The sequence below is a fragment of the Ascoidea rubescens genome (genome assembly GCF_001661345.1).
Source record: "Ascoidea rubescens DSM 1968 unplaced genomic scaffold ASCRUscaffold_9, whole genome shotgun sequence".
NCBI lineage: Eukaryota > Fungi > Ascomycota > Saccharomycetes > Ascoideales > Ascoideaceae > Ascoidea > Ascoidea rubescens.
Window position 1 is genome coordinate 482223 of NW_017962921.1, and position 12012 is coordinate 494234.

The following is a 12012-nucleotide window of genomic DNA, read 5'->3' on the forward strand; positions in this document are numbered from 1 at the left end:
CCCATTGAACAAGCACTGCATTCTCTCCAGCTCTTCGAGGACCAGATGCCAGCTCCAGTGGCAATTTACGAATCTCTTGTTTCAATTCCAAAGACACAGCACCTCGTTCCAGCGTTGGCCTTTCTTTTCAGCTGAGTTAAAGTAGATCTACGTAGATCAAAGCCAATCGAGCCAACCTCCAGCTGTCTCCCACTGGAATTGTCTTCTGCTCTTTCACTAAAAGTTAAGTCATAGGAACAATCAGTCGCTAGACTATCGCAACACTGTAAACAGGAAACTGGAAACACTCTGTGCTGGGTCTCAGAACCAGAAAAGTTGCAAACCTTAGCCCTTACCAATCTTCCTGAGCTCCTCCACCTCTCTTGTTGCTGCTTCTGCTGCCTCTGCTTCTGCTGCCTCTGCAACTCTAAAGACTAAGCTTTACTCTCCAAAGACACCTCTGCTTCCTCTCGCGAGCCTGGTCAATTCAACATCGCAATACATGCTCACATTTAGTCCAAACCCTCTGTGTTTTCTTATTTATTCTTCCACTTATCTCCCACTCCTTAACCTAGTTCTGTTTGTTCACTGGATCAACTTGAACCTTTGAATCTTTTAACTCATAAACCCTTTAAATCTCTTACAACTACAAAACATAAAACTTTCAAAACTTTTAGAACTCTTTGCTGAACCTAAACACTCTTTTTCTGCTGATTTCACCAAATTTTGCCAATTTTACTTTGAGTTTTTGGCTTCCTTTATCTGCTCGCTTTCTCTACTTATTCTATTATATTATACCTCATTACACTATATTATACAATATTATACAATATTATACAATATTATACAATATTATACCACACCATACCGTATCTTATCTCACATCGCTTGCTCTTTTTTATAATTTCTTTCTTTCTGCTCACCTAGATTCTTTTCGATTTTCTTTTAGCACTACTCAGGAACTGCTCTCATCCATCCAAAATGAATTTCAACCAAAACTTCAATCAAAACTTCAACCAAAACACCAACAACGTCAATATCAACAATATCAATGGTGCAAACCCCAACAGATACATCAACACTATCAACACCTTCAACCCACAGACACAGTTTTTCTTCAAATCTCCCTCTGTCTCAAACTCCTCAAACTCAATCCAACCCACCTCTGCTCTTTCATCCTCAACCTCCTTCGACACAAGAGGTAATTTTGTTCAAATAGGTATCAATGCTCAGAACCCTCACCCTATCAACAACAATATCACCAACAATATCAACATAAATCACTCCAGTATTCCCAATATTCCCAATATTCCCAATATTCCCAATATTCCCAATATTCCCAATATTCCCAATATTCCCAATGACATAAACAACAACAACAACAGCAACAACAACAATACCCAAAACATTCTCTACAAAAAACCTCGCTCTAACACCAACAAAATTAACAACTCAATTCAAAATCAAAATCAATATTCATCTCCTGCTTTGCTCTCCTCAAACAAAAACCACATCAATAACACAAATCCCACCCTTCAAAACCCCATTTTCAAAAACTTTCATTCTCATAAATCAAAAAGCTGTGACCAATGCAAACAAAAAAAAATTAAATGCGATAAAAATTTGCCTGAATGTCATAATTGCAAAAATTACAAAAAAACATTTCTTCTAGAATCCCAAAAAGAATATTCCTTACTTCAAAATCCCTCCTATTCTTCTTCTCTATTATCTTTTCCTTCTCCTTCTTCTCCTTCAACTCACCCAGATTTCTCATCTTATCACAAAAGGCGAAAAATAGAAATCAACTCCCAAGACCTTTCCCCCTCCTTCTCTTCTTCTCGTAACAATCCTTCCTCCAGAAAAATTTACTCTCCTTGTTCTTATTTAACCTCGAATAAACCTCAATTGAACAAAATCACCAATAAACCTTATATATCCGATAATATCGAATTAACCCAAAATAAATACTCTTATTTGCCGAAAAATCCTCCAATTAATGACAATTATAACTACATCAACCCAATAAATGACACCAACTCCATAAATTCAATAAATTCCTCAAATTCTATCAACCTGGACAAAGACTTTGACATGATCGATACCAACATTGACGATTCCACCATCATGAGTAACATTCAAGAACAAATCATCGGATTTCAAAATGAAAATGCTCAAAACATTCCTATCAATATACCCACAAATACAAAAAACATCCCTAAATCAAATAAAGACGACTATTCTGATGCTCAATCCTTCTTTAATGTTATAGAAAATATACAAAATGCACCAGAAATTGACTTTGATGCATTTCTGAATTCTTTTCTTAGTCAAAACACCAATAACAATCCCAACTACAATACAATAAACACAAATAATCGAAGCGCCAATACTCAAAAATTCATCAATGAAAATTCAATTCCTACGAATATAAATCAACCAATGCTTCACAACAATTCCTCTCAAATTAAGCAGTCTTTTACAAATAAAACTACCATGCTGCCTTCTAGCTCATCTTTACAAAGACAAGACCAATACGTTTTTTCTTCTTTAACTAATTCCATCCACCCAAAGAGCCTCCATCCCATCCCTAATGAACAAAATCTTAATAAAAACAATATTACTCATAGCAATAATCAAATAGATAATGAAAACCCAATCATTAATGAAAACATAACAAATAATATCAATTCCAGGGCAACCAGACCTTACAATATCAAAAATAAAAAAAATCCCTTGAAAAAGGCTAAAGTGAAAATTTCAGGCACGCCTATTCAGTATTCTCAAACTACTAAAACCTCTTTCAAAGTCATCCAGCATAACAACCATAAAAACTATCCAAATACAACAATGATGCTCAAGGGAATAATTGCAGATCCTGTGAAACCCAAAAAATTTACAGATATTGATTGTTTAAAAATCATGTACTGTTATTTTAAAGAAGACTTTTTTTTCAATTCTATTGAAAGTTATTCTGATACCGATTCAGGTCTCTTTGAGGTTGTCATTTCTTTAGCTTCCGAATTTTTACTTTCTCGAATTAAAAATAAAGAAACAACTTTAGAGTTGATAATAAATTCTTTAACAGGCGAAAGAGGCATTTCACCAACTAATCGAAATGTTCGAAAATTAGAAAAAATTCAAAACAATTTATCGGATTCTGTCTTTGTTGTTTCAAATTTTTGTAATAAATATTTGAATTCAACAATTGACTCCTCTTTTGAATTATTGAAAAACGATAAAGCTACTCAAAGTTATTTGCGCAAATTAATTGCAATCTCTCATTCAATCAACTACAAAGTTATTTGTAATTCAAGTTTAACAGGGAATCTAACTGATTTACATTCAACTGCTTTGAATTTTGATAATGTTAAAGATTTTTTTGAAGCGTTGAGTATAAAACATCGATATAGTTTCACTTATTCAACAGGATTAATTAGTATATTGATTCGATATAAACAATATGATAAAAGAGATAAAAATACACTAAATTTGCCAAAATTTTCCGACCGATTAAAAAATATGCTTCATTTTGAAAAACTTAATGGAAGTTTTGACAAATATATACCGAATATATTTTCAACATTAAGAGCATATCCAAACGTTATGTTTGACGTTTTTAATTCTGCTTTTATTACATTTAGTAAAAGTATTTACATTCCAACATACAATTTTTCAATATTAAAAGAAATCACATTGGAGATACTAGAATTTAAAAATTTTGTTGGATTTTTAAAAGATTTGAAAAAAAAATTACAATTTTCAATGTTAATCGATGAACTAATTCGATTTCTTTATTTTGTTTATGAATGCTGTTTAATTAAGAAAAAAGGGTATGTTATTGAATTGCCAACAGTTGTTTATTATACTATTTTGAATAAATGGTTTCAAATATTTCCAAGTGAATCGTTAAGTGTTTTTCCACCATCAAACAAAATAAGTGATATTATTGAGATGCTATTTTATGCTTATTGGCCAGCACTTTGTAATGTGTTAGATTCTATATTTCCTGAAACCAGGTATTTATATTTGTCTCCATTTTATTCACCCGCTACAACATTTATTGATCATAAAAAAATTGTTGGGCAATTTAAAGGATTTTTAAAATTTTTCACAACGATTGAAGAATACACAAATCCAACGTATGATAGTATAGCAAGGATTAATAATGATTTAGAATTTACAATTCCACAAATTAATAATTTTCGATTACATTTAATTTATTGTTTAAGGATTTTATCGTTTTTCCAAGCCAGAAATAAGTTATCAGCGTGTCAAATTGACCTCATTGATCCATTTTTAGGCGACTTGAATATTAAGAAGAAGATTATTAACAAAGAAGTTCAGACGATTGAAGATTTGAATAAATGTTTGGGAGATGAAAGAAGATATTTATCAAGAAAGATAACCGATGAATTAACCGAGCATCAGATGTGTGAATTTCGAAATAATGGGATATCATCTAAGTGCTATTTACATTTTATCGAGGCAGATAAGAAAGAGGAAATGGTTCAAAAAGTGGCCAGGGAAAAGGGGATTCGAATGACAAGATTTGCGTTGGATGAGTTTCAAGATGCCAATATTTATAATAAAAGATTGTTGAAGGATTTTTTAAGGAGGATGTATGGAAGAAATCGATTAAGATCGATAGAAACGTTTGATGATTATTTGGCAGCAACGGATTATACTATAACAGAAGATGGAATTGTGCCATTTGCTGATTTTTTCCCATCTATTGTACATGAATGCAATGATAATTATTTGTACGACAATCAAGGCGAGTTGTTACAAAAGATGTTGGAAAATCATTATATTGATAAGATTGCTATATTTAAATTTTCTGAGGAAATGTTTAAAGAATCTAATATCAAATCGAATATTAATTTTGAAAGATTGAACAAGATAATATTGCTGGAAAACAAAAAGAAAATTAAAAAAAACAAAGAAAAAAAAGGAAATGATAGCGACAGAGATTCGAATAGTGAAGATGAGTGGTCTAGTAATAAAATCAATAATATTATATTAAATAATAAAAATAACAATGACGGTAATTTTAATAGTAGTATTAACGGAAAGAGTAACTATGATAACAATGGCAACAAAAACAGCAAAAACGGAAAGAATAAGAAAAATAAAAAAGGGAAAAAATACGAAAAAGAAAACAATAATACGCCAGTTGTTAATTTTCGACAATTTGTTAGAAGTTATTATAATCGATACAAGTCTAGTACCTTTTATGAAACATCGGATGTGTATTTTCCGGATTTGATGGCATTACCAGAAGATGATGAAGATGAAGATGAAGAAGAAGAAGAAAGGAGAAGAGAAGAAAAAGAAAATAGGAATGATAAGTATGAAAGTGCTTATGAGACTGGGAAATCCAGCCAGAATGGAATTGAAGAAAGTTGCAGTAACTTTTCCAAACGATTCTTTGGTCGCAGTAAAGAAAGTGATCAAAACACCAGCAAGTTTAGAAAGGAAATTGCTAAAAAGTTCAAAAAAATTGAAGAGGATGTTGTGGATGATCTCAACTGTAACTTCAACTTGAATAATATCGACGACGAGTTGAATAAACTTCAATTTGTTGACTATGAGATCATCAATTGGGTACAAAGGACTCAGGAGTCGATAATTGCAAAAGAGCTCATCAGGAACAGTTCTTCAAAAGAATAAAAGCCATGATGAGAGTATAGACGTTGTATTATTTGTAATTGTGTACCAGCTTTGTACTGGGTCTGTAATTTTATACTTGACCATGGTCTGTGACTGCTTTCTAGCTACAGTAGCTGTGTTTGAGATGTTTGTTTTAACGCGAGATCTGTTGAGAAACGTTTTGTGTCTTTGTTGGCAGGCAGCAGAAACAGCACAGAAAGAGGAAGCAGAAGCAGCAGCGGCCGGAGACGGACAACCCCTTTTAGGCGTGACCTCGGCCCGGCCCTCGTCGTTTTAACTCGTTCTGATCCATTTTAATTCAGTTCTCTTCAGTTTATTATCACTTTGCTGGAGCTCTTTCTCTTGAACTCTCCTATTCTGTTTTTTTCAGAAGACGCTTTTGCTGCTGTTCCCTGATGCTGCGCTGTTGGTACTGGCGACTTTACTGCGAGATTCTTCCATAAATACTGCTTTTGCTTGTTTTTCTGCCCCTCCATTTCGGTGCTTAACCAAAGTCTCTACACCCCTAACCAATTTTCCAGATGGAACACCTTCCATTGAATGCTGATAATCTCATCAGAATCTTAACCATCGTTTCAGGCTCCAGCAGAGACGCCACTGTCAAGTTATCCGAAAATCAATTGGCCACCTGGAGAATCACCCCAGGGTTTTATTCTTCTTTGCAGGACATTTTCTTGAATTCTACTCTCCCCCAAAATATCAAATCGTTGAGCATAATCGAATTCAAAAATGGTGTTGAGAAATACTGGAAAACTTCAAGCATTAATTCCATTCCTCCCAATGAAAAAAAGATCATCAAATCGAGACTATTCAATAACTTGAACTCAAACCAGTCAAATCTATTCTTATTAAATTTAAGTTATTCTATTTCAAAAATCTCAAGATACGAATTTCCTAAAAATTGGCCCGATTTATTTAACAAAATTCAAGATATCCTAATAACATCCTTAAATGACGTCGAAAATAACGTCAATAACCAATACCAATTTTACAACATTCTAATCGTTTTAAATCAAATAATCAAAATCTTAAATTCCGTAAAGATTGGCTTAATAAAACCAACTTTAGCTGTAAAAATTCAAATAATCACTCCAATCCTAATCAAATCTTATTTCAGTCTATTCAATAAATGGTTCCAATTATTCAACCAAAACCAAAGCCAAAGCCAAAATCAAAGTTTTTTGCTACTACTTAAATCCAACTACATTAACTTGAAAATCTTGAGAAGAATTATCGTTGATACGTTGCCACATCCGAATAAAGACCAGCTAATTATAGAATTTTTCAATAACTCTTTAAACCACTTGCAATCCCTATTAACTTTAAACTTGGATTACAACTCAATCAACATAAATAACCCAAATGATTTCGAATTAAATGAATTGATTTCAAAGTTCATCAAATGCTACATTAAATTATACCATAATTTAATACTTAGAAACCCAACTGCCTTCATCTTATTTCCAAACTCAATTAATATTTTAATAACTATACTAAACATTCTAAAGGATAAATCATCCCAAATAATTAACTTAATTGATAATAATAACAACAACAACAATAACAATAATACTGATGATTTTGATGTCGATGAATCACCTAACAACTTTTGGGAAATTATTGCAATTAAATCAATCCTAAGTCTAAAAAGATTATTGGCCTTTATCCATAGAAAATTAGCCTCGCAATCAAAGAAATCATTACTAAATGACTCGTCAACAAATTCTTCTTCAACGAGCTTAGTCATTAACCAAGTCAATCAAAAAGATGAAATTGATTTGGCAATACATATCTTAATTGGTCAATTCTTCACTGATGACTTGATTGTTAATATATTTAATTTGATTATTTATAATTATTTCAAATTATCTATAAATGACCTAAAAAATTGGCAAAACAACCCGGAATATTTCGTCAACCAACAAATATCTTTTAATTGGGAATTCCAAATTAAACCTTGCGTTGAAAATTTCTTTATCGATTTAATTTATAACTTTAAACAATTATTAACTCCCTTAATTTTAAATTATTTTAATTCAAATAATAACCTTTTACTATCTTTTAATCTTAATAACAATTCCAATACTACAATGCTCGATTTAGTTCTTGAAAAGGACTCAATATTAACTTTATTACAATTATCATCAACCATTTTAATCGACTACATCGACTTTAAGGACATTGTAATCAATATCCTATTGCCAATTATTTCCAATAACAAATTTATAGAAATCAAAATTCTCAAAAGAAGAATCATTTTAATTCTCGGTAGTTGGTTTACTCATTTAAGAAAACTCTCAAACAATAACGCTTTAAATATCTTTCAAATTTTAAATCTTTGTTTACTAGATAACTCAGTTAATGATAAAGTTATGAAATTGACTACAATTCAAACTTTGAACTGTATTTTAAATGACAAAAAATTCAATGACTATAAATTTCAATTTAAAGAATATTCGATTGACTTTTTAAAAAAAATTATCAATATTCTTAGTTCAAATGAATTCAAAAATATTGAAACTAATTTATATATTTTAAATACCTTATCGTTGATAATTGAAAAAAATATTCCAAATCTTGATTCAACTTTTATTTTAAATGAAATTATTCTAAATTTTATACCAAAGTATTGGGATTACTCAAATATAAATAATATTGATATTTTAAAAAATTCATTGATTAGACTACTAAAATTCTCAATTATTTCAATTAATAATTCCAAAAACTCATTTTCAATCTCCTTGCCGTTAATCAAATTAAGTTGTCAAACTAATTATTTAATGGACGATGGATTTGAATTATTCGAGACTATCTTGAAATACTATCCCGATATTATCAATAATGAAATCAACCATGAAGTATTTGATGAAGAACTTATTAAAATGATCCCACTTGTCTTTGAAGGGGTATTGAATTTCACAGAAAATTTGTTATTAATGTTAGCAATAATTAGAAGTTATATTATCATTTTACCTTTAGATATCTTTTATAAAATTGATGGAAATTTAAATCTACTTTTAAGTAGCAATGATATCAATAGTACAAATAGATTTGGAAATTTTAGCAACAATGATAACTTATTGAGTAAAATATTCACAGTTTTTGAAAATTATTTATTTAATGTTAAAGATGAAATATTGGAAATAATTGTATCAATTTTAGATATATTCTTCTTGAAAGTATATAAAATAAATGATAACAACAATGAAAATAAATTAATTATTGAAAATTTAATTAGTAGTGGATTAATTAGTGCAATACTAAGATTTTTGTTGGAAGAAAATCAATCACCTATCTATCTTGGTAAGATGTTCATAATACTAGCAAGAATTATTTATATTGACGATGGAATTCTATTTAAAGTTTTGAATTTAGATGAGTTTAATAAACTAATTCAATTATGGATGGACAATTATCAATATATTTATCTGGATAACTATCGAAACAAAAAAGTTGTTTTAATTGGAATTAGCTCGCTTTTAAGAATTCCAACTAACTATATCAATAACAACAGTGTTGAAAATAACTATGGTTCAATGATTCTCACTTATCAAAATCTCAGTTCTATAATTTTTACTGAAAAAAATGTTGATTTGACTTTTAATTTCTGGGCAAGATATTTAGAAGAGATATCTGAAAATTCCAATGGGGATTGTGAAAGATACTATAGCAAAAAGCATTTCAATTATGAAGAGTACCATTTATTAGATAATTTGGACTTAATTTTGGATAACTCGTTACCGAAAAATTCTGAATTTATTAGATATGAGTCGTTGTTGGTTGAAAATGATCCAATTCATAAGATTCCAATAAAGGTGTTCATAAAAAATATCTTGAATGAAATTGAAGCTAAAGTAGGAGTTGATGAGTATGCCAAGCTAATTAACCATGTGGACACTACGGTTTTAGAGGAGTTACAAATGTTGATTCATTGATCTGAAAAGTGAAAATATAACCTGAATTCAAAATTCTTTTCTTTAATAGATCCTAATAGCATTTAGTACAATCCTAGCCTAGCTTTATTCAACAACCACCTAATTTTTTTCTATTCACAGAAACCATTTGAAAAAAAACATGAAACTAAATTAACCAAATTATTAAAAACTCAGTCAATTTAGTAATAATATTCTTAATAACCCTTTTTATGAAATATTAACATCATTTAAAAACAAAACAACCAGTATTTAATAAAATCAATCACCTATCACTTTGCTTTTCAAATATTAATTACCATCTCGTTTAGAATCTTGAATGTGCCATTTTGTATTCATCCAACCAAAATCATGGTATCAAATTTGTTGCTACTTTGTACAATTCTAAATCAATTTATCAGAGGAATAGATAAACAATAGCCATATATTATACAATTCAAACTCTTGGGTTTGCTGGTCCAAATCACAAACCATCACTCAATAAAAGCATCTTTTACACCACTTCCCTCAGTAGTTGTTTCTGCTGGCTGCCATTGTGGTAATCTTGAACAGTCAGAAAAATATCAAAACTTTATATTGAATAGATGAAGCGAAAAATCCACCTCATAATTGCACCAACAGTTTGTAATGTCAAAAATAAGAAAAAGCAAATAGTAGAACAGAGAAATGAAACTGCTTAAACCCAGTAAATTGATTATTAAAATTTCAACAGCAGTATACCTGTACATTTCCCCAATGCCATTTTCTTAGATAATTCCAGAGTTATATATCTCCCAAACTAAATGCAACTTTGGTTTGTTTTATCATGATTACAAAACCACCAGAAGCAGCTCTCGTAGCCAATTGAATAATGTTGTTATTGATTCAGCTGAAACAGCACGCCATCTTGATGAAATACACCGGCGCTTCTATGATATTGGTGTTTCTTCCAGTTTTTAACTTCTGAAAACTTGGAAAATGGATTTGAGGATAAAGTTGAAAAGGAAGCTGAGTCCATTCTGGTGCAAGATATAAATCAACAAAGCAAATGAAATGGTAACCAGGGACAGGTTTTTAGTTATCTGAATCCTTTTAATCTTTGGGGTACTCTAGTATTATATAAGAATTTACGAACTTGCTATAGTTCCAGGCCTGGAGATTGTATGGAATTACTGATTAGGAAAGAGTGAGAGCTTACATCAGAGAGTGGTTAGTGATTGTGTATTTAGCAAACCTTAGCATTATATAATAGGCCACGAATTCAAGCAGACAATAATGAATTAAATGAATAAAAAAGCACAAAGAAAAATATAATATAAAAACTATATAAAGGATGTTTAATGTCAATGAAAACGATCAAGTTAAAATAAGACGAGTTCGATAAGAAAAAAAATAAGGACCCAAGTGTTCGGACCAATATCAAATACTTTTGGTGATAAATTCTTTGGTGGTAAGAGAAGTAATTTCTTTTGATTCAGCAACGTTGAAAAACAATTTAGTTATTTGAGTGATAATAGAAGTTCTATTCTTTTCGAATAGTTTAAATTTTAAGGAAATTTTTTGATTTAATTTTTCAAAAGAAAATTTTGTGAAATCAAATACAAAATAGTTTTCATTTTCGGTTTCAGTTAAAACAGCAGGAGCATCTTTGGTTTTCAAGTAAGAATCTGTTTGTTCTGGGTTATCCAAGATTTCAAGCTCGACAAAATAGTCTTGAGGGTTGAAGAATTTTGTGACATTTTTCTTTGATTTGTCGATAATTTTCAACGATAATTTTGCGTAATCATTTGGAAATGTTTTTGAATCAGATTCAATGAATTGAATTTCATAAGTCAAGTTATTAAGTTCAATTGAAACCATTTTTGATTATTAGTAGATGTGATACTAGAAATGTAGGTATTAATTTGAAGAATACTAATTAGCCACGATAAAAAGGGAGAAAATTCTCAATGTATTTATAATAAAACTTGATTATTAGAGAATTAAAAGGGATACTGGTCATTATTAGTGAATATTGGTGAATATCAGTGAACAATTGAATTTTAATTGATTTTTTTTTTGTTTCTTTGTTTTTTTATTCATGGGATTAATAATGTAAATAATTTCCCTCTTTCGACAATTGAATTTCTGATTAATCCAAGTCAAATAGAAAAGTTATATATCAAATTGAATATCGTTAAGCCCGCCCAACAAGAATAAATGTGTTGATGTTTCCATAGTCAAGTTAGTGAGTTGTTGAATTGTTGAGCTGATGAGCTGAATTGAGTTGAAGTGAATAAGATTATTATTTTGTTTCGTTTCTACGAATTGGAGATATTCTTCTAAATGGAATACCACTTTGAAAGTGGAATTTTCTGTTGAGGTGGTTAGTAGAAGAGATAAGAGTTTGTATGCAATGTCACGTGATATGTCAATAGAAAAACGAGATTATTCTTGTAGAGATGTTGTTGTT

At 30.2% G+C, this 12012-nt stretch overlaps 3 protein-coding genes across 3 annotated transcripts; 2 read left to right on the forward strand and 1 right to left on the reverse strand.

The window, feature by feature from the left end:
- Positions 1-960: 960 nt before the first annotated feature.
- Positions 961-5649, forward strand: ASCRUDRAFT_71187 (Zn(II)2Cys6 transcription factor domain-containing protein; the record flags this gene model as incomplete). Its single annotated transcript, XM_020191898.1, has 1 exon — positions 961-5649. The coding sequence occupies one exon, from the start codon at positions 961-963 to the stop codon at positions 5647-5649; it is 4689 nt and encodes a 1562-aa protein (XP_020046460.1).
- Positions 5650-6170: 521 nt separating this feature from the next.
- KAP120 (karyopherin KAP120) lies at positions 6171-9584 on the forward strand (the record flags this gene model as incomplete). Its single annotated transcript, XM_020190681.1, has 2 exons — positions 6171-8670; positions 8749-9584. 2 exons carry the CDS (start codon positions 6171-6173, stop codon positions 9582-9584), a joined length of 3336 nt encoding a protein of 1111 aa, XP_020046461.1.
- Positions 9585-10979: 1395 nt separating this feature from the next.
- ASCRUDRAFT_71189 (uncharacterized protein) lies at positions 10980-11420 on the reverse strand (the record flags this gene model as incomplete). Its single annotated transcript, XM_020191899.1, has 1 exon — positions 10980-11420. The coding sequence occupies one exon, from the start codon at positions 11418-11420 to the stop codon at positions 10980-10982; it is 441 nt and encodes a 146-aa protein (XP_020046462.1).
- Between the last annotated feature and the right edge of the window lie 592 nt (positions 11421-12012).